At 38.9% G+C, this 23,540-nt stretch overlaps 1 protein-coding gene across 7 annotated transcripts in view; it reads left to right on the plus strand.

Annotated features, from left to right (window-relative positions):
- Positions 1-23,540, plus strand: part of BMS1 (BMS1 ribosome biogenesis factor) — a 35,643-nt gene that overhangs the window by 8,416 nt on the left and 3,687 nt on the right. For all 7 annotated transcript variants that reach the window (XM_074999422.1, XM_074999420.1, XM_074999418.1 and 4 more), the window contains 13 exons: positions 1,335-1,456; positions 2,129-2,325; positions 3,001-3,140; positions 4,989-5,758; positions 7,142-7,243; positions 8,713-8,867; positions 9,576-9,657; positions 10,950-11,026; positions 14,358-14,537; positions 16,958-17,146; positions 18,053-18,233; positions 18,778-18,836; positions 22,481-22,603. In XM_074999422.1, the coding sequence (XP_074855523.1) occupies positions 1,335-1,456; positions 2,129-2,325; positions 3,001-3,140; positions 4,989-5,758; positions 7,142-7,243; positions 8,713-8,867; positions 9,576-9,657; positions 10,950-11,026; positions 14,358-14,537; positions 16,958-17,146; positions 18,053-18,233; positions 18,778-18,836; positions 22,481-22,603 (2,377 nt within the window). The remainder of the gene's footprint in view (positions 1-1,334; positions 1,457-2,128; positions 2,326-3,000; positions 3,141-4,988; positions 5,759-7,141; positions 7,244-8,712; positions 8,868-9,575; positions 9,658-10,949; positions 11,027-14,357; positions 14,538-16,957; positions 17,147-18,052; positions 18,234-18,777; positions 18,837-22,480; positions 22,604-23,540) is intronic.

Consider the following 23,540-nt stretch of genomic DNA (forward strand, 5'->3'; position numbering starts at 1 on the left):
AGAATGTAACAGAGCCAGACAGAGATTTGATAATAGCTAAGTTTATTTTTTATTGACATGAATGAGGAAAATCAGTGGTGTAAGATGTGTATGTTCAATTCTATGCCTGTAATTCAGCCACTCAACTCCACTCATGTCAGTAAGGAGGAACAGTGTAATTCTGTTCCTGTACACTTCTGGGGGGGGAAAAAAAAGCATTTTATTGCCACAGTTATGTAACTCTTGGGCATGCAAGTGACCTGTTTTTAGCTAAAATTCTATGTAATTATCCATTACTGTGGCATTTGGTACATGGTGTTTGTTGCGATGAATGAGTGCATTCCCACTGATTTTGCAACATGACTTCAGTGGAGCTGAGCCCAATAAAATGGAAAACTTGGCCTGGTGACTTCAGTGTACATTTTATTTTTTTTTCTTCCCCTCCCCCCATCTGCCCCCAAACTTGGAAGATGAGACGCTAAATGTGTCTTTAGAATGTTACAGGATATTTGTACACTGTCCATAAAACACTTTAAATAATTGTTGCTTGATTGTATTGAACTTGCCTGATGGTGCAGCATCCCAAAAGCAGATAGTGAAGGTATCACTTTGATCTCTAATCACTGGAATGGCTCCTCATTGAATACAGGGTGTACTTCAACATCATTATCTGGAATTTCAAAGCTTTCCATGGTATTGGCTTGAGCCACCTGTGAGTCTCTTCGGCGTCCATGATCTCAAACAGCTAGGCTTCACTGAAATAATGAAGCTGTCTATCAACAGTGGGATGGGGAGCTTGTGAGTTCTGAAAACAGAACTTTCAGAGGAGCTAGATGTAGCTTACTCTTCAAAGAGATTAACAGAAATGAATAAAACTCCCTTAATACTTTCAAAGTCATGCTCATTTGCAAATGAAGGGCAAAACAGTCCTACAAACTCATTGGTTATTTTTCTTGCAAGTGAGTGAAGAAGTAAGAGAAGACCTTTTATTTTTTTACTTTTAAATACTGGGGCAGAGCTCAAATGATGTGTTTGAAGCAGTACTTGGAAAAATGATGTATAGAGTTCTCTGAAGTGCACAGAGGACATTGGGTGGAAAAGAAAAAGAAATGTTCTCTAATCTTCCAGTTCCAGTTTTAGGTGTCAAGCTCTCATGTACAAGGTTAAGCGAAAAGTGAAATTGGCTAGAAAATGACTAAGGAAAAATGAAACTGACTCATCTGTTTTCACTTTGTGCCCTAAGAAAAAAGTCTAAAGTTCAATGTAGCAAATACAAAAAGTTGCTTTTGTACTTTCTTCGTGGAAGTTGATAGTTGCAAGACTATATTGTTAATATCAGTTCTACTATTTCCTAGAATGGAAGACTTGACAAATCCTGAAGATATTCGAGTCAATCCAAAATGTGACAGGAAGGTGTCACTTTATGGCTACTTAAGAGGGGCATACCTAAAGAACAGAAGCCAAATTCACATGCCAGGTAGTATACTCAATCTCTTAAAGTCTTATTATTTTGCCAATTTGCATATTATAATATTGTTGTTGTTATAGGGGTGGTTTACATATGTAAAAGACTACCCTACTGTCATGTAGATTTTGCACAAGTGAAAAACAGATTTTTAAAAAATAGTTGTAGTTAATATATTAACATTTTGCAAAACTTGTAATTTTGAGAAATCTTCTTACAATACTGAATCCAAACACAATGACACTATGTTAGCATCTGAAAACCAGAAACTGAAATTGACCAATATAGTTACCCTTTGTAGGATGATTGAAATGCAATAAGTAAATAAAGTAGTGAAGTTAAGCTTATTTAAAATGAAGAGTATTAAGTTGTGTAATAAATGAATACTGATTAACAGTGACTTAGCAATTTTCATTTTTTAACAATGACATATTACTAATGAAGATAAATTTGTATTTAAGAGTGACTTGCCAATAACTTGTAGTCCACTAGCTGAAGTTGTAGAATGTATTCCAGGCTTAGTGGTAAATCTTCAAAGTATTGTATATAGTTTATCTGTGCAGTGTCCCATTGATGTTGAGTGACTGCATGCCACAGTAGAGTCTCCTTGTGGTGAATTGTACATTTTTATTTTTAAATCAGAGCTTTGTCCAAGTTCTTTTCTTCCTTGTCTTTCCACCCTAGGGGTAGGGGACTTTACTGTGAGCGATGTCAGTTTCCTGCCAGACCCCTGTGCACTTCCTGAACAGCAGAAGAAACGTTCCTTAAATGAGAAGGAGAAACTGATTTATGCTCCACTGTCAGGTGTGGGAGGTGTAGTGTATGACAAAGATGCTGTTTATATTGACCTTGGTGGAAGTCATGCTCATCAAGATGAAGAGGTGAGGGTAAATTCTGTTGCTTTGAGTGCTCTATTAGTGTGTCTGCCTAAAGAAGCAAAGTAAGAGTGTTTGGGAACAGTATGTAGTTTTAGTTTAGATTTTTTTTTTGTTTGTTTGTTTGTTAAAGAAACTTCATCAGCCCAGGTGACGTGCAAACATATCCTTATCCTTAAAATCATATTTAATGACCTTTCTACCTACAATAAAGTGAGAATGTTTTTTGTTTGTCTTTCCGCAATTTTGCATGCTCTGAAAAGCTGTGGAAAACAGCTCAGGGAATACTTAATAGATACATAGCTTACTCCTTGTCAGTTTATAAACATGAGCTAAGAATCACGCAGTTCCTGAGAGCAAGGCCTATGTCCTTAGTCTCGTTTTGCAGATTGGGAAACTGAGGGAAAAGGTTTGTATCTCATCCAAGGGCTTAGAGGAAATTGGTCTCTGAGCCATAGCTTGAACATCTTCTCTGTCTTGTACTCAGACCACTTCAAACATTATGGTCCATGAAATAAATTATTAAATATGTGATATATGTTTTGGTAAGGAGCCCATCTCTTTAATTGTATGATTTAGTATTCACTCTTACTGTTGCCTTTTTTCAATACAGTTTTAACAGTTTGTTGACTGTGCAGCACCATTTGCATAATTAATCTATTAAATCATTTGGTTTGTCAGGAAGAAGTGAGACCAAATCATGAACTAGTCCAGAGCCTCATCTCCACACATTCTACCATTGATGTTAAGATGGCTTCAAGCAAAGTGTCTCTTTTCATGGACTCCAAACCATTAGGTTCCGAAGAGTTGGAAAACCAGGAGTAAGTTTTGAATTTTTACCATGCAGTTGCAGACAGAACAATTCTTCCGCAAACTAGAAGAGGCATAACACAGGCTGCACTTCAGTTAATAGCTGTTTGTGTGCTGTCTTTAAAGGGGCATGGCTTGCTTGCATGGCAAATGTAAAGAAAGAGTTTGACTGTGTTGTGGAATGGGCAGGGGCGGAAGAGGGGCAGGGGGTTGATCATTGTAGCAGAGGAGATATAATTGCAACTTTTGCATCTGTTGTTCTGGCTGGATTTGGTGTCCCACTTTGTCCTGGTCTGTGGGGAGCTTGCTTTTATGGCGAGTTGGATTTTCAATGTCTTGCTAGACCTTAAAACTCATGGATTGAATCCATGGCATCATGAATTTTCAGGGCTTCTTACAACACTCGGTAACCTGCTACTTCCTCCCTTTGCCCAGTAGGTCCCTCCACTTTTCTTGCTATAGCTTATAGTGGTGTTTACAGGACTCTTGACCTTGTATGGTCCCATTAAATATGTTACCTACTTATGCTAAATAATCTGTTCCATCTGGTCTTTAGCTGTGGCTCTCTGAGCCTTGGTCTACACTACAGGTTTGGTAAAACTTGCTCAGGGGTGCAAAAAATCCCCACCTTTGAGTGACAAAATTAGACCAGCTCTATATGAGGGCAAGTCTAGCATAAGTGCTGCATTGGTGCAGCTGCACTGATATAGCCCTTTGCTGAAGACACTATAAGACAGTGGGGGAGAGCGCTGTGGATGGCTTAGTTATTCCACCTCTGCTGTCTGTGTGTGTGTTAAGGTTGGTATAACCGTCATGCAGTGTTATGGATTTTTCACCCCCCCGAGTGACATAATTACACAGAAGTGAGCATTACACCTGTTGGAATTCTGTGCCTGCCACTCAATGCAGAATTTGCAAATTTCCCTGAAGAATTTTATTTTTTCACAAAGAATTTGATTTCCACCAAAATGCTTCCTTTTTGAGGGGCTGACGGTGGAGCCCCAGCCGCGGGAAACTTCCTGATTGTTTTTTTTTGTCTGTATTGTTAGACATGCTTGACAGATATTTTGAAAAAAAAAAAAAAAAAAAGCCAAAATAATTGAAATGGGGCATGATTATATTGTGTGTGTTGTGACAAATGCAGAATTTAAATATGTATTTTGCACAGAATTTAATATTTTGTGTAAAATTCTTCCAAGAGTAAAGTGTAATGTAGATCTGGCTTAAGCTTGAATGCGTTTCTCTGTCTCTCACCAATAGATGTTGATCCAATCAAAGTTATTGCCTCACTGACCCTGTTTTGTCTGGTATCCCGGGACAGACATAGCAACAACAGTATGCATACAACATTAGTTTTCTTGTTTATTGCTCCACATAAAGTACTTATTCCCAAGTCAGAAAGGATGAGACTACTTCCGCACTGAACACTGTCAATTTTTCCTTCATAATTTCTTTTAAAAATAATTCATTGGTGTAGCAGCAGGATTCGCTTTTGGTTTTTGAGAGAGTCTTTGAAGAATGGCAGTCATAATATTCAGGAGAAAAAATAATCAACCTAGTGCAAGCACTGAGCTTAAACTAGCGGACAGTAGTGAAGAATCACTAATTTAGTTGTGACATTTTCACGGTGATGCTCTTTGAACTAAGAGATTTCTTGACATCAGTTAAATAAAGAATGTGTTGGTGGTCTGACCTCAAAAGCAGGACTACGGCTAATTGGTTTTAATGGCACAGGTAGCCATAATTTTGCTGTTAGGATCACACCACCAAAATGTGTGTTGTTTGATATTGTAAACAAATACTGTTTGTTTTTAAAACAAATTGAATTTTTTTGATCTTGTTTTCCATTGGGAAAACAGATCTGTGATGCCAAAAGAAGAGAAACAAATTGATGTGAAGACTGGAAGAGTACGTCGGAAAGCACTGTTTGAAGGAGAAGATGATGATGGAGCAACTGACGAAGAGGATGGCCAAGGCGAAGAAATGTCTGACGACGAGACAGAAGAGAGTGATGGTGGTGATGGTGACGAAGAAGAAAGTGGCGAGGTACCAGGAGAAGAGCTAGGTCTCAGGAGTGCCAAGCAGCTGAAAAGAGAGGAGACAAATGAAGAAATGGCAGTGGAGCTGCCTGCATTTGCTGATAGTGATGATGATCTTGAATTAAGTTCAGGGGAAGAAGGAGAAACTGGCCTTGATGGAAGCAAAAAAGAGGCAGAAGATGATGAAGATGAAGAAGAGAGTGATGAAAACGAAAGTTCATACTGTGATTCTGAATCTTCTAACAGAAGAATAAGTAAATTCACACACTGTGAAACAGGCAGGGAGTACAAAAGACAAAGAGAGAATCATAACCTAGATGGCAGTTCGGGTAAAAAAGTGGTTTCTGCTACAGATTCTGGAAACTGCACAGCTGATGAAACATCTGAATCTGAGGCTGAAGGATCTTCCCTGGAAGAGGAAGAATCGAGTGACTCGGACTCGGAAGTTGAAGGGTCAGATAGGAAGGGGATTCAGAGTGCTTCTGAGAAGAATGTAGATGGTGTTGAAGAGGAGGATGGTGATGTTGAAAATCTGCTGAAGGAAGAAGAGGAGTATGGAGAAGAAAATGACTTTTCCTCAGACACAGCAGGTAAATGTGAAATTTCTGATTTTCCTTTATTGTGCATTTATACTGTTCATTGCTGGGAGGCAGTGTTTCTTTTTCCTTTTGGGAAGCAGTGTTGTCCACTAGCTAGTGCAGGAAACTGCACCTTGGAGATCCTGGGTTGTTTTCCTTTGTAAGCCTTGATTCTCTGTGTAGCACTCCATTTTCCTGACAGTAAAGTTGACAATACCTAGTTTACGTAGCCCTCTCTGTACAAAGGCCCTAAACCAGGGATTGGTAACGAAAATAGCAAGACGACCCATTTTTCTCTGAATTCAGTTAAAAAATAAAAAACAAAAAAAACCCCCCACATTAATTCAAGAGGTACAATGCATGTGAATACAAGACAGTCCTTAATAAAGTCAAACCATACATTTTGTAACCCCTATTTTAAGAACAGTGCGCACACAATGATTTGTAATGCAATACAAGTTTACTGCAGGATGTTCACAAACGTTTTACATATGCTGCTTCCTTACACTTTACATGTGTTTGTACCTCTGTCTTCCTGACTTTCACTCCTGAACCCACATTAATTAAGACAATTTTAGTTAATGTTTAATTTCAGTTTTTTCTTAAAATGCATGTTGCCCTTCATACCAGGAGTGCCCCAAGCTTCCTTTTCCTTTTCAAAATCAAGACTTTATTAGCAACATGATCAAAACACAGATACAGTATGACATCCCACAATCCACTGCACGTTAAAGGGGGAGTTATCCAATGTTTCAAGATCACGTATCAGTTGCTATGTAGGCATGAGTTGCTCATTGTTGGGCTTTTAGACATTCACAGTTCATTGAAAATAATCAGGAGGGATTTTTTACACTTTGCAGTTATGGCATTGGGAGCCACAAAGAAGTGCTTAAAGAGCCACATGGAGGTGTGGAGCTGCAGGTTGCAGACCCCTACCCTTAACACACAGAAAATTGTTGTTTTTACCATGACAAGTTTTCAAAGAAGTGAAACTTCTGTACTGCATTTGGAAAAGTAAACCACCTGTTGTTGATTATTTTATTAACAAATGTAAACCAATGTCAGTAGTGAATTTATGATTAAAATGAATAGTCTAGTCTGCAGGTTCTCATCTGAATCTTTCTTTTTTGTCCTTTATTCCTTCCAAAGTTGGAAACCATCTCACTATAAAACCAATTAAATCACAGGAGCTGGTTACAATCCAGGATGAAAAATTAGAGCCGACTATATATCTTTGTCACAAACCCAAGCTAAAATATTGATTTTGGCTACTAGTTTTAAGTCTATTGTAACTGGCTCCTTGTTAAAATTTTCACTAGTGCTGATGGTTCCTTTATTGTTATAGGTTGCGAGTGTAGGAAGGAATTTACAAAGTTCTTCCCCTCCCCCTTTCAGGTGCACTTAAGTGGAAGGAGGACCTTACTCAAAAGGCAGCCGAGGCTTTTCTGAGGCAACAGCAGTCAGCTCCCAACCTTCGCAAACTTGTTTATGGAACAGGTAAATATTAAGTTTCTCTCTCCAACATCATGACGTTACTAATCTGATTTCTGTAAAAAAAACTTTTAATAATATGTTTACAAATTAGCAATAGCCTTTGGACTCTATTCTTCCACGAGTGCTTGAAGAAGGAATAGATTTAATTCTCCATATTGGTAACAGGATTTTACATTTAATTTTCCTATATTCCTCTGAGAAAGAGAATTTTGTCTTAATGCATTTCTCCAATGCATCTGATGAGTTGCCTATGAATGTCTGTGTGCCAGTAAATCTGTTAATCTCTAAGGTGCTGCAGGACTTCTTGTTGTTTTTGTGGATGCAGACTAACATGGCTAGCCCTCCGATACTTGTCTTAATAATAAAACTTATCTTCGGGTAGTTTGATCACGACGTTAATTGTATTTATCCTGAGGTTTATTAAACGTTTGTTAGGCCATTTGTTTTTGAAGTAGAGCAATATTTTCCCCAGCTGGCACAAAGAATGTCGAGGTCCTGTTGATATTTTTGGTATATAGCATTTTCCCAAAACAGTTAGGGTCATCTTAAAAAAAATCTAGTAGATGCTGTGCAGATACCACCTATTTTGGCAACTGGTTATTTATGATCTGCCTGGGCAGGGGAGATTTTTGGCTGTCTTCAAGAATTTTGTCTGAAACTGAACGACTCTTCCTTGAAAGATGAGGAAGTGTTCATTCAGATTATGAATTAAGTTAACTCGATGATGGCTTTTGTAAAGTGTTTTTTTAAAATAACGATGGTAATTTGTCAAGAATAAGGCACTTGATTTAGGGGGAAGATAAAGCTGCCATTCACATGATGTACGTATCCTGTTTAACTCATAAACTGATACATTTCCAAGTGAGAGACGGGCCCCTCAATATGTACAACTCCTGTTGAAGTTACTGTGAGTTCATGCCCTAAGAAGTTACCAGTAAATTCACAAATCCCAGTGTTAGCAGTTTGCAGTCTGATACAAAGAGGATGGGATTTGTGTCTGGAGAAATAGAAAATCTTTTCCCCATAAAATGGCTTTTGTTTTTTCATTTTGTGCCGAACAGTTTGTACATGAGATGTTGAACAAACATGTCACAGTTGCTTAATCAAAAAACAGATTTTTCAGTTAAATCTAATCATCCAAAAAACACCGGATATTTTCCTTTAAAATAAGTGAAATTGTACATGAGGAGTACATATTTCCCATAGTCATATCGCAGCTAATTAGCTCTCTGGTCATAATGCAGAATAATTCAGTTGCTTGCTCTATAAGAGACTCAATCAATTTATTTTTTAATAATTTCTTCATCCAAGTTGGAATACTAGTCTCCTTACTAGTACATTTGTGCATAAACCACATCTATAATTTGATTTCTCTTTTGTCAAACTACATCAGGCATCTAAAGATGTAAGGCACAAGAGAGAGATGCATATAATTTGCTGCTGCTAATTTTACCAATGACATTTTTGTTTAGTGGTGGAGGATGCCGATGAAGAGGATGATGCAGATGAAGAGCTTGGAGGGCTGTTCCATGTCAGCCGCCCTGACAAAGAATCCAAACAAAAGGCTAATGCCCTTGACTGCTCCAAATTTCCAGTTGAAACCCTCCAGGACTGGGATCTAGATGAGGTAGTTCTTTTGGAGAGCCAGCTCTTACATTCTGTATGCATAGGAGCACGTCCAGTATGTGTCTCTTTACACTAGTCCTGAATTTTCCTCATAAGGAATTGCTGCTCTGTCAAGGAGAGATGAAACTAACCCAAGTGCACTACAGACAGTTGTGCCTATGTATGATTTCTTCAGAAATTCTTATCACTGGAGACGTTGACACGAAAGCACAGGTCTTAGCTTATTTCCTTTTTTTAAACAAACAAACTGGAATTGGAAGAAAATAAAGTAAGTAAACTTAGGGAAGGATGCAGGATGGACTGCTGCGATGGCTGATGTCATCTTAGTTATTCATGAAATGGTTATCACAGAGGCATTATCGTTGTAAACTTCTGACTCAGATTAATACTCTTTAACCTTTTTCTTGCAGGATGATTTCTGGGTGTAGGGAGAGGTTAATTCATTCACCAGCACATCTCTGTGGAGGCTGTCAGCAAGGAAGACAGTTTTGATAGTTGAGTTTTGGTGTGGTTAGCTGTCTGCTAGCAAATGGGCTAATACCAGGCTCTCTCTCTAAGTCTGGATATACATTATAGACAAAGTTAGTTATTTCGTTTAGTCATTAAAGTGCTACTTTACTGCTTTTTTGTTATTATAGACAAAGAGCGTCAACTGTTGAAGTACTTTGTAGTGGTGGTAAGTGTATAAAGCAGGCCTTTTATTTTACAGGTTATGAACAGCATTCAAGACTGCTTTGTAACAGGAAAGTGGGAAGCAGATAAAGATGCAGCAAAACTGCTGGAGGAAGATGGTAGGTCTGATATGCTTAGAAAATGACTAATAGAGAAAAAACTTTTAGTAAATATTGTGACTTAACCTAAAAATCTGTTACATCTTTAAAAATAATCTGTTAGTGACACCCTTGCCAAAGTCCTTTACCTCTTTTACATATTTGAAGCACTGTGCAAGAATTAACCCATCTTATCAATACATCTGGCATCCATTTCTGCACAACAAGATGAGGAATAGAGTGAGAGGGAATGTTTTACAAACTTTGAATATAGTGTGTGTCTATATTTGGAATAGAAAATAGAATCCCCACTCAAGGTTGGTTGGAATACACTAACATTGCTATGCTTTGCTGAAAAGTTGAGATTTTAGATGTGTTGGAGGACTAATGGAGATAACTGTGTTAAATTTCACCCTACGTTTAGAGTATCCCTAAAACAAACTATTAGAATATCGATAGGCTCTGTAAAGAAAACTGCCAGTTTTTAAAACATTGAAATTACTGATGGACACTAGAGGCTAAGATTGCTCTATTAACTTCAGCTATGTCTACACAGCAGCATTATTCCCGAATAAGCTATTCATGAAGAGATGCTCTGGAATAGCTTATTCTGAAATAGCACAGCTACGCACAAAATTTGTTTTGAAATAGCACTCAGCTATGTTAAAATACTGTGTTTGAAGACATGCAATAGAGCCTGTTTCGAAACGGAGCCATTGAATGCACTATAGCTTATTTTGACATAGGCTCTATTCCCTGTCTACACAACCCCTATTTTGAAATAGGCTATATTCCTTGTACAATGAGGTTTAGCAATTTTGAAATAATGGTTGCATTGTGTAGATGCTTGCATAGGTATTTCAAAATAAGTGGCTATTTAAAAATAACTTTGCTGTGTGGGCATGCCATTAGTGGGCATTGCTGAAGCAGCAATAATGATAGGGTGCTATCAAAATTAAGAATTGTTGCACTCTAATTGTTTGGCTCTTGGTCTGAGAGATGCGGGGTGGCAAGATCTGTGAGCGTTAGCCAGAATTTCACTTGAACTTTTGAGGAGGTGGAGATGTGAAGGAGGTAACCAATGGTTTATTAGTGAAAGGAAAAATGAAGAGCCACCAAAAAAGCTGGGCTGTCACTCCCTTTCCACACAGCTTGGAAAAGTGGCAGGAAGGAAATGTGATGCATCTATGCAGCAGTCAAAATGTAAATCATTAGAAATAAATATGCACAAAATAGCCAAAAGACTCAGAAGTGCTGCAGAACTGTGCAAACATGTTGCAAACTACTGGATTTCTTGGCTGCTGTGTTTACAGACGAACTGTACGGTGACTTTGAAGACCTGGAGACGGGGGTTGTACACAGAGGAAAACCATCAGTGGAAGGAGATGAGGTATGGTTTCTAGCATGATGGTTCATCAGCCATTTACGTTTAGTGTGTGTTTCTACGTGGCAGGTTGTGTAGAACATCCCTTCAGCTTTGGATTCCAACTGGAAGGTCGGTCGTAACTCTGTAGAATCTGCTGTAAAGAAGAGAACATTTTATTGTCTGAGGGACTCATCTTAAAATAGGTTCTCCTTTTATTTTCATTAAGCACAGGTGTGCTTTTAATTTCAAGGCACCAGATAAACTATATTTTTCCTTACCTGGTGGGTATAATTGAGGGAAGAGCAGAAATCAGTTTATGGTAGTTAACACTAGAGGGCAGGCTTAATCAGCTTGCTGGGTCTGAAAATCAGGTTTGTGGCTGATGAGTGATGGAAGTCAAATGTGATCATGATACTAATATCTTGTATTTTCATGTAATCTTTCCTAAGTAGCTTCATAAAATAGAAGAACACAAATAGAAGGCTAGGGTTCATCACTCATAAGTCAAAGTGAATTTGAGCTGAAGTGTTATATGCTGCTGTGCAACATGTTTTGGTCTGTGGGTTTGTCTTACACGTGAAACACAGCTGTGCCACTGCAGTGCTTCAGTGTGGGCTCTACCTATGCTGGCAAGAAGGATTCTCCCTTCACAATAAGTAGCCTACCTTCCCACAAGGCGATAGCTTTGTTGGTGGAACAATTCTTCTGTCCACCTGGTGTTGTCTGTGCTGGGGGCTAAGGTTGGCTTAAGTATTCCAGTCAGAGGTCTGGATTTTTCACACTCATGAATGATATAGTGAGCTGACTTAGTTTTATAGTGTAAACAAGGCCTGTATGTTTTCAGGTCAGTATTGTGAAATGTAAGTTTTAGGGGAAACGCCATGGTTCTAAACTTAGTCTCTGTAATCATGATGGTAAATGCTTGTTTTATATTAGTGGTGTGATATGTTGCTTTTAATGTTGTTTTCATTAGGGCTTTTCTCATTTTGTGAGGTGTATTAAAATAGGGTACACTTTTGTATTGGTGATCTTCAGCCTTTTTAAATTGTCAGCTCTTTTTTGAGAGCAAATTTAGCACCAAGTAGTGATGAGTCTTTTTGCCAGTGCTCTGCTTAGTCATAAATTTCACCAGTGTTTGATCTTTCATAAAATCATAGAAATTAGATATGGGGAAGAATTATTAGGCCCTGTCTAACCCTGACGAGTTGCTTACAGTACATTCTCTGATGACTTCAAGCAATGTGCCTTTTACTATTTCACTGTCTCTTAGATGTTACTTAAATATATATATATATATATATATATATATATATATATATATATATATATATATATATATATATAAAAAATATAGGTTAATTTATATGTATGGAGGTTAATTTGTCCTTTGATTAATTTCATCCTGTTACTTCTGTTTAAACCTTCCTGAGTTGTTTTATGCTTGTTAAGCAACACAATACACAGGTACCAGAAATGTACCTCACTATTATAGTGGGACAGTAGTTCCACGATGGGTAAGGATGAAACTAGTTTGTTTATAATCTGATGTTTGTAAATCCTCTAATACACACTTATTTGCAAATTACTGTGGCTTAACAGTAATGAGTCTCATTTGAAGTTACTTGAACAAGGAGTTTGAGGTACAGCTCCCTTAAAAATGCATAACATGGAATGATTAGTTTTTAATATATATATAAAATACATATATAAAAAATTATTTTTTGGAGTACACATTTGGGCCTCATATTATGGCTCTGATTCTCCCCAAACTGATATAATCTGCTCAGGACTGATTTCAGAGAAAGAGCTGACTGTAATAAAGAGCATTTTCTAAAGCTTACCTCCAAGCCAAAATTGTCTGGAGAGTCGGTATTCCGTAACAGGGGTTGAGAGAGAGTTTCAGAAAGGGGAGAAGAGAACGTACTTCTAGATTAAATCAGTCAGTCTTTCATAGGAGCCCTCAAAGCTGTTGTATCAGGCTCTGATCAGCTCCATGGGGCATTCTTATTGATTTGTGAGCATCTCGCTCAGGTAAATGAACTACTTCACACCTCTGGTGCCTTCCTATGCTGCAGAGGGTCGTGGAGAGCTCCTTCCCTCTGAAGTGGAGTCTGGGGCTTCCCTCCACTCCATTTTACTGTCTTCTGTTGCTCATAGCCCATCTTTCTTTTTCCCCTGGCTTCTCCAGCCCTACCGGAAGGGACAGGAAACAGGCACAGCTGGTAGCTGAGTGTCAGTAAGGTCCTTGGTATTTTTTTTTGCACCCTCCTCAGCAATGCAGTCATCATTCTCTCACTGTAACCGCTTACCCAAAAAACAAGGAAAATTCAGAGTCCCAAAACTTGGTAGAGAATTAAGATTTATTGGCAGTGTCTCTTGCCCTTCCAGAACATCAAATGCACCTACCACCCTTAGATCTCTGAAAACAAAATTCAAAGCTAAGAGGTTTGAGTATGGGAACAGTCAGTGTTCTGGAAGACCATATGGGTTGTGTTGACAATGGGAACTTGAACTGAAAGGTAGTAATAGGGAACAAATTTATTTAGGGCTGTTGACCATGTAGAACATGTTGTTAATTTTTGATTTTTTTTGTGTGTATGTGTGAAATTATGGCCAATAGTAACATGTTGAACTAGACATTATTCATGTCAATCCCTGCCACTGAACTTTCCATCATTTTGGTCCTCATTCCTGACTTGCAACTGGAACACTCCTCACCCATCTTTTCTTTTTTTCAATTGATATTTATTTGAACTTGAGCATGATAAATTCTGCCAATTCCAAGCTGTAAGCATTCTTGGCATACATTAAAATACAATCCACAGCCATCAGAATAGCAGTTATTTTAATATTGGTTTGAAAAGCTTTATGATGAAGACAAAAGGATTGAGAGACCATGGAAACACACTTCCACTTCTTGTGGAAGACTTGCTTCTTCATGTGGTAAATTATTAAACTGCTCATTGTTTTCTAGCATGAGAAGCTATGCCTATGACCATTGGTATTATTACGTGTGCTCTGGCCTATACTCAGTATTTAGATTGACCTACCTGGAGTGCACAAGTGTTTGTCTTAGGTACTGTGGAGATGCCGAGGGGGTCAATGCAAGAACTCTTCTGTTGATTTTTACAGCTGCGTTTAGGGAAGCTGAAAACCTTCTTCTGTCAATGTAGGAAATATCTACCCTATGACATTACAGCCTTTCAGCTGCAACTTTGGTGTCTGTAGTATAGAACATGCTCTGTATTGTTCCTTGGTTGTGTTCTGTAGATGTTATACCAAACGTTGGCCAGAATAGGAATATTGCCTGCCAGCTTTTCAAAAGCTTTTTGCAAAATGCTTCTTTCTTAAATAGGCTGGAAGTGAAGGGGAAGAAGAGGATAAAGAGGGAAAAGAACTGAAAGCTGTAGAAGAGGAGGAGGAGAAAAAGCGCAAGGACAAAAAACGCAAATTGAAGGAGATGTTCGATGCTGAATATGATGGAGATGCCACGTATTTTGATGATCTCAAAGGGGAAATGCAGAAACAAGCTCAGGTACTTGCTGTCAGCTTTGCAATTTGTCTGACTGTAAGCAGCGGTGTACAATAGCAATCGAAGGATTGCCGCACTTGTGATTGTCGTCCTTCCCTGTTTGCCATAGTAACTCCCCCCACACTCTAACAATGCCCTCCTCCTCCCCCAGAGCCAGGCACAACACTCCACCCTGCCCAAACTGCCAGTGACTTGGTGGGGCTGGGCGAGCCCCACTGGGGCTGCAGGAGCCACGCAGCTCCAGACTGGAGCTGCAGTCACACGCTTGTACCACCAAGTGGTGGGGCGCATGCACGGAGTGGGTGGAGGACGCTTCACAGGTGCTGCTCTCAGGAGCTACAATTTGCCACACCACGGTGACCAGTTCACCACGTGGCGTGTGCATTGGAAGCCGTCGCTGTAGAGCTTCTTAAGTACAGGTTGAACGTCTCTAATACAGAACTCGCTTCTCTGGCAACATTTGTAATCTGGCATAATTTTAGTTAGCCAGATGGCCACTAGTCATGGGTGTGGCCAATTTTCCTCTGGTACCGTGAAGTTTGTTTACAGCCACCAGTCCTGGCTTTCAGCGTTTTGTGGTGATGTTTAGCTCTAATTTACGTCTAAATGTCGTCTAAGAACCCAGTAACGAGTGGAAGTGTTGGTAATGTGCTAGACAATAGTGACCTCCCATCCTCTGGCAAATTCTCTTATTTGGCACTGGTGAGGTCCTGAGGGTGCCAGACGAGAGAGGTTCAACCTGTACCATACACTCTATCTGGGAAACTCTTAAATTCAACAACTGCCAATAGCTCTTCAACATTTACGTGCAAACCTTTGTGCTTTCAGAAGGATTTTTTTAATGCGTAAATACTGTGATTCCATTATCTTTAAATAAAAAAAATACATTTTTTGAAGCTTTATTTTTAATTTACTTATCACTACTAAAACATGGCACTAGTCCAAAACTACCCTGTAAATGTTAGCTGTTTATTGGTTCCTAAGCTGTGGTCTGTGGAGCATTTAATTGTGGTGTGTAGAGAACTAACTGGCCACCTGGTGGGTTGTTAAAATGGAAAGAAATATGGGATGGGAGGATGAAATTAAAAGGAAGCATAGCCTGGTACTTACCTTTAGAGAGCGAAAACATCTTCATTGCACTGACTACAGCTAAAAATACAAAAATAGTTTGCAAATGTTTTTCTTGTAAGTAATTGCTGTGATTGCCATAAGGATATGAAGGAATCACAAGTGAGTAAACAGGTGTCCACAAGGCAAAAGGTGCATGAGAAGGAATTCCACACTCAGAGTTTGAGAACCTCTGTTCCAGATGTGCGATGGGACTTTTCAAATATATTCAAGACACAGTTTGAGCTACTAACACTGCTGCAAAATACAGAGCTGTAAAATGAAACTCTGAATGTTCTTTTTTGTATTGCAGTCATCTTTCTGAAGAACCTTATGATTTGTCTTAGTGTAAAGTTATAAAAAACTCCCTGATCATACAGCATCTTCTATTCAACAAAATCTTGCTCAGATTAGCTATTAACCCAGTTTACCAGTCTGCATTAACTTCTGACATAAGTGACCAAACAACAAGACTTAGTGTTCTGATGTGCTTGCATAAGAACACTTACAAGATAAGCCTCTTCCAGTAATAGAATAAGACAGTTTACAGCCCCTTCACCCGAAGACCTGTTAGGGAAACATACATCATAATGAGGCTCAAGCAGCGTATTACCATCAGAGGCTGGAGAAAAAGAGCAACTATATTGGCAAAAACCAAAGATTTCAGAAGTGTAGTTGAACCACAGGATTTATCCATTGTATTACACTCCAACATCTGTACAGACAGCATCTCGAACAGTCAGTAGTAGCACAGCAAAGCATAGAAGGATGTTCCTGGAAGTACAAAACCCTCCTGTTTAGTTAAAAGAACTTTCTATTAATTACACAGAATCTTAGGCCTGCCTAGCATCTCACAGATAGAGAGGCAGCTTTTAAGTAAAAAAACAAAATTCACAAGGGCTCAGATGATTTAGGGAGCATACATCCAATTTTCAAAAGTGATTTTGATGCCCAGATTACTTAGGCACTTTTTGAAATCTTGCCCTAAATTCAGTATTGTAACAATCTGTCGAAAAAGTCATTTGTTACTTCTGGTCACTGTATTCAAGGTAGAGCAGAATGCCCACATGTGATTTAGACTGTGATGCTTGATCTGTTGTTTCTTAAAGGGAGCTTCAAAGGAAAGGATTTTTGGTGTCAGACATCCAAAGTAAGTTACTACACGTTTAGGGCTATTCAGACAGATACCATGTAAATTAGTGTTAATTTGCTTTTCAAGTAAAATTGAAATCTTCTGCACAAGCCTTGTTCATACGTGTTTCTTTTTTCATGTTCCTTTTGTACCCATTAAAACTTCCCCCATCTTTCTCACATAGCTTAATCGGGCTGAATTTGAAGACCAGGATGATGAATCCAGAGTTCAGTACGAGGGCTTCCGCCCTGGGATGTATGTTCGAATAGAGGTTGAGAATATCCCATGTGAATTTGTGCTTAATTTTGACCCTCACTATCCAGTCATCCTGGGTGGCTTAGGCAACAGTGAAGGAAATGTGGGATATGTACAGGTATGTGGCCAAAGCTGTGTGTGCTTTGTGTAGTGGTATGGCTGTGTTTCAGTATGCCTGATAGTTTATTTTTGTTTCCTATTTGGTACATATAATTCATAGCTAAAAAAAATTGAAAGAGCTTTCATTTGAAGGCCCTTATGCTGAAAAAAGAGATGGCCTTTTGACCTGGTTAATTTAAAAGTCCAGTGCTGCTATGCTGTTTGTAATATTGGCTTGATGACCAGAATAATTTTTTAAATTATTACTACTACTTTGGTATATTTATTACATTAGTGCAAAGAGGCATCCCCACCTCCCATTGTCCTAGCTGCTAAACAATCTCATGCAAACACCTTTGCGGATCACTTGGGCCTATAAGACTTTATTTGCACATAAGACCTCACAGTGGTACAGCTGTACTGCTGCAGCTGCTCTGTAAGGTCTTCTGTGTAGCTGTTTTATGTTTTATGACCTCTTACAAGTGTCAATAGCTATATATAGGGGAGAGCATCTCCCATGGATGTAGTGCTTTCCACACTGGTGGTTTTGTTGGTAAAACTTAATGTTGGTGTTTTTTCATACCCCTAACTGACGAAAGGTGTAGTGACAAAAGTGAGAGTAGATGAGCCCTAAATAAGGTACCTTACTATAAAAGGTTTGGCAAAAAGCATAGATATCTGTGTTTTTTAATCTGTGTGTGCATTAGGGTATTCTATTACACCCACTCAGTTTTTTTAAAGATGTTAGAGGCAAAATGTCAGCTATTTTGTTTTAAGCCAACCTGACCATCAGTAATAGACATGTTTTAAAAAATAGAGGTTTTTAGTGCTTAAACATTTGGAATGGATGGCAGTTCCTTCAGGAATCAATGATATTAGGAATAACGCTATGCTCTTAAGATTGTTAATATTTTCTTTTAACTAGTTACGATTGAAGAAGCATCGCTGGTATAAGAAGATACTTAAAACACGGGACCCTATCATCTTCTCCTTGGGATGGAGGCGATTTCAGACTATTCCTGTGTACTACATTGAAGATCACAATGGGCGCCATAGGCTGCTTAAATATTCACCACAACATCTGCATTGTGGAGCAGCATTTTGGGGTAGGGATGGGTTGGATGTATAATCTGCAGCCATGTGGTAAACGGCAAAACTCTAATCTTATAGTCGGCGTAAGGGCTTTCCTACACAAATATCAGCTGATAAGTTTGGTGAAAGAATCTTTTAAAACAAAATGTTATTCTCCATAGGATGTAAAGTAGCACTAACAATTAGCAAATATGCAGTATAGTTGAGAGAGAAGGGGATTGGGCTGGCACTATTTAGCTCCTTCATGCAGAGTTCCAGTCAGATTTTGATCAGTCTGCTGGGAAGGTATATCAGGAAGGAACTGGTGACAATATATCTGGAAAGAGACAATGGTAATGGTTGTTCGTGAGAGTTACTTCACTCACACAAATAATTCCATTCACTTCAAAGTGGTACTACTTATATAAATAAGGGCTAGTTTAACCTGTCTTTGTTTAATTTGAATACATAATTCTAAACACCCTAATATTATTATAGCATTCTGATACTACCTTTATACAATAGCCAGTTGTTGTTTAGCCAAACATGTCAATCTGTTTTATTCAATTTTGCTTCTAGGCCCCATCACGCCCCAAGGGACAGGATTTTTGGCAATACAGTCAGTCAGTGGCACAATGGTAGGTTTATCACCACAAAATGTTGTTTGTATCAAACAGTGAATTTTATTCAGAAAGCTTACTTGTGTGTGAACAAAGAGGAGAGGATCTGAGAGGATCTTTAAAAATCATTAAGGCACTCGATTCTGTCATAAGCATGGGATAAAGAGCTAGATGGATATTTTACTTAGTAAAGGTTTGGATGAAGGGACATATTCCCACTCCTGCTGTGCTGATGTTCCAAGTATTGATGTTTTAGTAAGACCAGATTAATTGAAGGGCAGTGACATACCTGATGTGAGGACTTCTTTCCTGCAGCGTGATTGATCTGAAACAATGTTTGTCCAACATATTACAGGTGTTCCTGCTACATTTTTGACCAGTGCTGTGGTGTATACTATATTGCAGTATGCTTTTTGTTGTGTTTACAATGAGGGTGTATCCAGCATTTGCACTATCCAGCTGTGTAAGCGTCTGGCTGAAGTTCGAAAGATTCTTATTTGTGGACAATAATATCAGAACATGTGGGGGTGAGGGAGGGATATCTCGGTGGTCAGAGAATCATTGGCCTTGTAAACCCAGGGGTGCGAGTTCAATCTTTTGAAGGGGCCTTTCAAGGATCTGGGACAGATTAGATTTAAAAAAAAAAAAAAATCCAAGAGGGATGGTAATAGGTCCTGCTGTGAGTGTAGGGGACTGAACTCCATGACCTCTCAAGGTCCCTGCCAGCTCTATGCAATCTGTGTATATCCATGTTAAATTCTCTCTGCTCAAGTTGGCAGGATCCTGTGATGGCCTTTTCTGAGATGGGCAGTGGCTTATGTGGTTACTACTTCGGGAGCTTATCTTTTAATCTTCTCTGTCCAATTGGCACTCAAGGATAAAGACTCAGTATAAGTCTCTGCTGCTGTAGTGACACCAGATGTAGCTTTCTTGAGTTCTGGCCTCATGTGCTTAACATTTTTAGGCATAGTATCTACTTCAGACTCCAGTAGTGAGTCTAGAGATGTGATTATGAACAAAAGACAAGAGTCCAAGAAACATGCTCAGAAATGAGGCTGTCTGGAATTTTGGTTTCGCCAGTGTTTTGGTCAAGAACAAAGAAAGGCCAAAATGCCTGCTGTGTCACGCAGTCTTATCTTGTGAAAGCATGAAGTCTAATAAACTTAAATGACACTTGGAAACCCTTCACAAGGACCACATAGGAAAACCAAGGTCATTTGTCAAGCTCCAGAAAGAAGAGCTTTCATGTCAGCGCTTGAAATTCAAGAGTGACATATCCATCTCTGTCCAAGCTCAAAAGGCATATAAAGTGAGTTACTACATCTTGCAGACCATGAACCCTCACACAGATGGAAAGAGTCTGATCTTCTGAGCTGCCACCGATATGGTGAATATAATGCACAGAAAAAAAAACAAGGCAGAGCCATACCACTCCCCTGCCCTTCACGTCAGTGTTTTGTTGAAATGCTACCAGCAGATCGGGAAAACAGCCTGCTGGAGCCTAGGGACAATATGGATGCTTCTGTTTTTCAAGTTGATTTGAGCACAGAGTCATGATGAAAATGTCTTGGCTATTGAGAAATACACATGGAAGGATGCAGTAATTGAATACAGTCTATTCTGTCTCTCTTTTCCCTGAATTTGAGATGGAACATTTGATGTGCTACATACAAGACAAAAATATACTGAGTGATCCCATGGTGTACTTTTCCACAGATAGAGCTCCAGCTATGACTTGTCATGGTATAGAAAGATGCTCAGTCTGCTGCATGAATTCATTACATAATTCACAGATAACAACCGGCATCCAAAACTGAGTCCAAAGCTAGGTGAAGTTTTGCAGCAGGTCTCGCCTCTTGCATACTACATCAAGGCAGCCTCTTTGCTTGCATCCCTTTGTAAAACTGTATGACTAAATAAGGTCTGATCATGATGTGCTGTTGTTCCACACTGATGCTTATTGGCTCTGAAGAGGGAATGGAACAGACATGATCTTTTCAAAGGAGAGAGGAGCTGTATGCCTGTGTGAAAGAGTGAGCTCTTTGATTTTTTTTTTTCTTTTTTTTTTTTTTTTTTTTTGTGACCAAAGGGAGATGAAAATTATGTTACCGACAGGTTTGGGGTGTTAAATGAATTGGAAACTGACCTGCAGGAAACGAACACTCGCAGCCATCAGCTGAGAGACTGATTGAATCACAGGGTTCATGAAGAAAATTATTATTTCTGGAAGAATATATTGAAGACAAACTATGAATTCTTCTTTCAGTATCTTTATAAGTTCCTGTCTGACAATGAAATTTTTCTGCTCCTACATAGGAAATAACTGAGTGCTTCAATGAGCGCAAGGAACAGTTTTCATCCTTTTTCCATGATTCAGATGTGGCAAAGTATCACTGTGTGTGAAACCCCTTTCAGCACATGCCTGCTGCGGACTTGCCAGCAGCTGAAATTAAGCAGCTCATTGAAATTTCTTGTCATTGTTCCTCACAAGGATCACTGTCCATCTTTCCTGGAGTTCTTGTTCACTGTCAAGAATGAATGCCCTGCACACTCAGCATCCAGTGTGAAACTGATGGTGCCATTTACAAGCACATATTTGTGTAACGTTAGGTACAGCATACGTGTGCCCATCTGTTGGTACCAACTCTCAGCTGATGTCGCATTGGAGATTAGAGGTGCAATTTGCACCATGCCACATTGCAACATGCAAGCCTGTGTGTCATATGAGAGCATTAAGTAAGATGATTAATGAGTCAGTTATTTGGATTTCTTAGTGCTGTGTTGCTGTCTGGGGTCAGAGGAAAGAGTAAGGTGCAAAATGGGTTACTCAGGTGAAAATTTGGAGCCCCTTGACTTAGAGCTGGGGTTGTAATTCCCAGCACACAGACCTACATGTGCTAGCTCTAGCTGAGCTGGCACGCTAAAAATTAGTGGCATCACCACAGTGAGTGGTAGCACAGGCTAATGGGCAGATATGTCCCCATAGGGTGCAGGAGTCCGTTCTAGGCACAGCTAGCCTGTGTTGCTATTTTTAGGATGCTAGTTCCATTTTGCAAGCGTAGGAGCCACGAACCTATCTCCAAGCATAGGCATGGCTTCATTGTACACACACCTGTATGTGCATACACCACATGTTAAGGAATTCAGAGATTAATTCTCCTGAGTAGTTGTTTTTGTTAACCCTGACAGAAGTGCATGTGTGTCATCTTTATATGGCCTTCCTGTTTGGCTTTGATATATTTAAATTATATCTTCATAGCATCTCAACTGTGGTCTGATTGTTATTTCAGTACACAGAAAATCCCTTTGTGTGGATCCCTTCTGCATGTGTCTATAATATTCTTTTGCATGGAAGAACAGAGCATAGAGTTAGAGTAGAAAAGGTGTAAAAATCTAAATAACTTAATTTGAATAGCCACCCTGAATAGCTCATTAATGGAGGCTAGGGGTGTGACACTAGCAGTAACTCAACCAGTTTTCATGAAGTTGACTTTAGTTTGCCATGCTGTAGTGGTAGTGCTGAAGTTGTAAAGTCTGTAAACTCTACCTATGACATGTAATGAAATAGGACCTGTCAAACGAGATTTGCACTTGTTGGCAATGGAATTATTGTCATACACATTTTATGATCTATCAATGATCTGTGTGGTTGTATATTTCAGCCTGATTTCCGGATAGCTGCCACGGGAGTTGTGCTTGATTTAGATAAATCTGTAACAGTTGTGAAGAAACTAAAGCTTACTGGTTTCCCATTTAAAATTTACAAAAACACATCATTTATTAAGGTATGTATTACTCTATAATACTGCTAGAATGGAGTTTGAAAGGAAATACAATTTGGGGCTCTGTTCATAAGTCTTTTACAGGCAGAAGTCTTCTTAATGTAATGAGGATTTTGAGTTAGGAATACTGAATAAGGTCTTTATAATTTTGTTTTTTGAAGTATGTTCAATATGTTTCATAAAATTACCTTGCAGGAAATATAAATGATTATGACAAGCTTCATTGGCTAAAACTCACTTCTAAACTCCCTGTTGTGCGAAATACAGTACTGTCCTCCCAAAAGTTTCATAAAAGTGGGTTGTGGGTAATCAGCTGGCCATGCCTGCCACTTCAGCAAAATGTTAACTCAGCTGCCTGTTCCTCTTCAGCCGGGTTTGGTTCTGTAGAACTTATGAACGTCAGGATGGAAGCTGAAACTTCTGTATGGTTGTGGAGCTGGCTGGGGGAGGAGGTGATGGTAGACTGAGTTTTCAAGAAGCTAAATAGCTTTGGTGAAGCCATCAGGCTGGCCTAAGTCAGGGAAAGAGCTTCAGATAGCAGACTTGGGGTTTGAGCCTGAAAGTTGTTGAGTGCTCTGCAGCTAATTCAACAGTGCATTCAAGCACTCAGAAAACTTTAAGATCACGAGTAGTTCTAGCAACTTCTTGTATTTTTATAAATGCAGAAACAAATGGCCTCAACTGCTGCATTATTAGGTATTCCCTCCCACCTCCTTATCTGACTTCTAAATTTTATATTACGACAACTAAGTCTTTGAAACAGAAATGGGCAGATGCTTTTTAATACATTCATTGTTGATATCGATAAATGCAAAGGTAAAAACTAGAATTTAAGACATTTTATCTCTATTTATATGGTGTATATTAGGTGAAGACAATTAGTTTTCTCTATTCTAATCACTGTCATAGATTCTTAATGTGATCAGTGTTGGTATAAATT

This window comes from Carettochelys insculpta, chromosome 7 (assembly GCF_033958435.1).
Source record: "Carettochelys insculpta isolate YL-2023 chromosome 7, ASM3395843v1, whole genome shotgun sequence".
In the NCBI taxonomy this organism is placed as follows: domain Eukaryota; kingdom Metazoa; phylum Chordata; order Testudines; family Carettochelyidae; genus Carettochelys; species Carettochelys insculpta.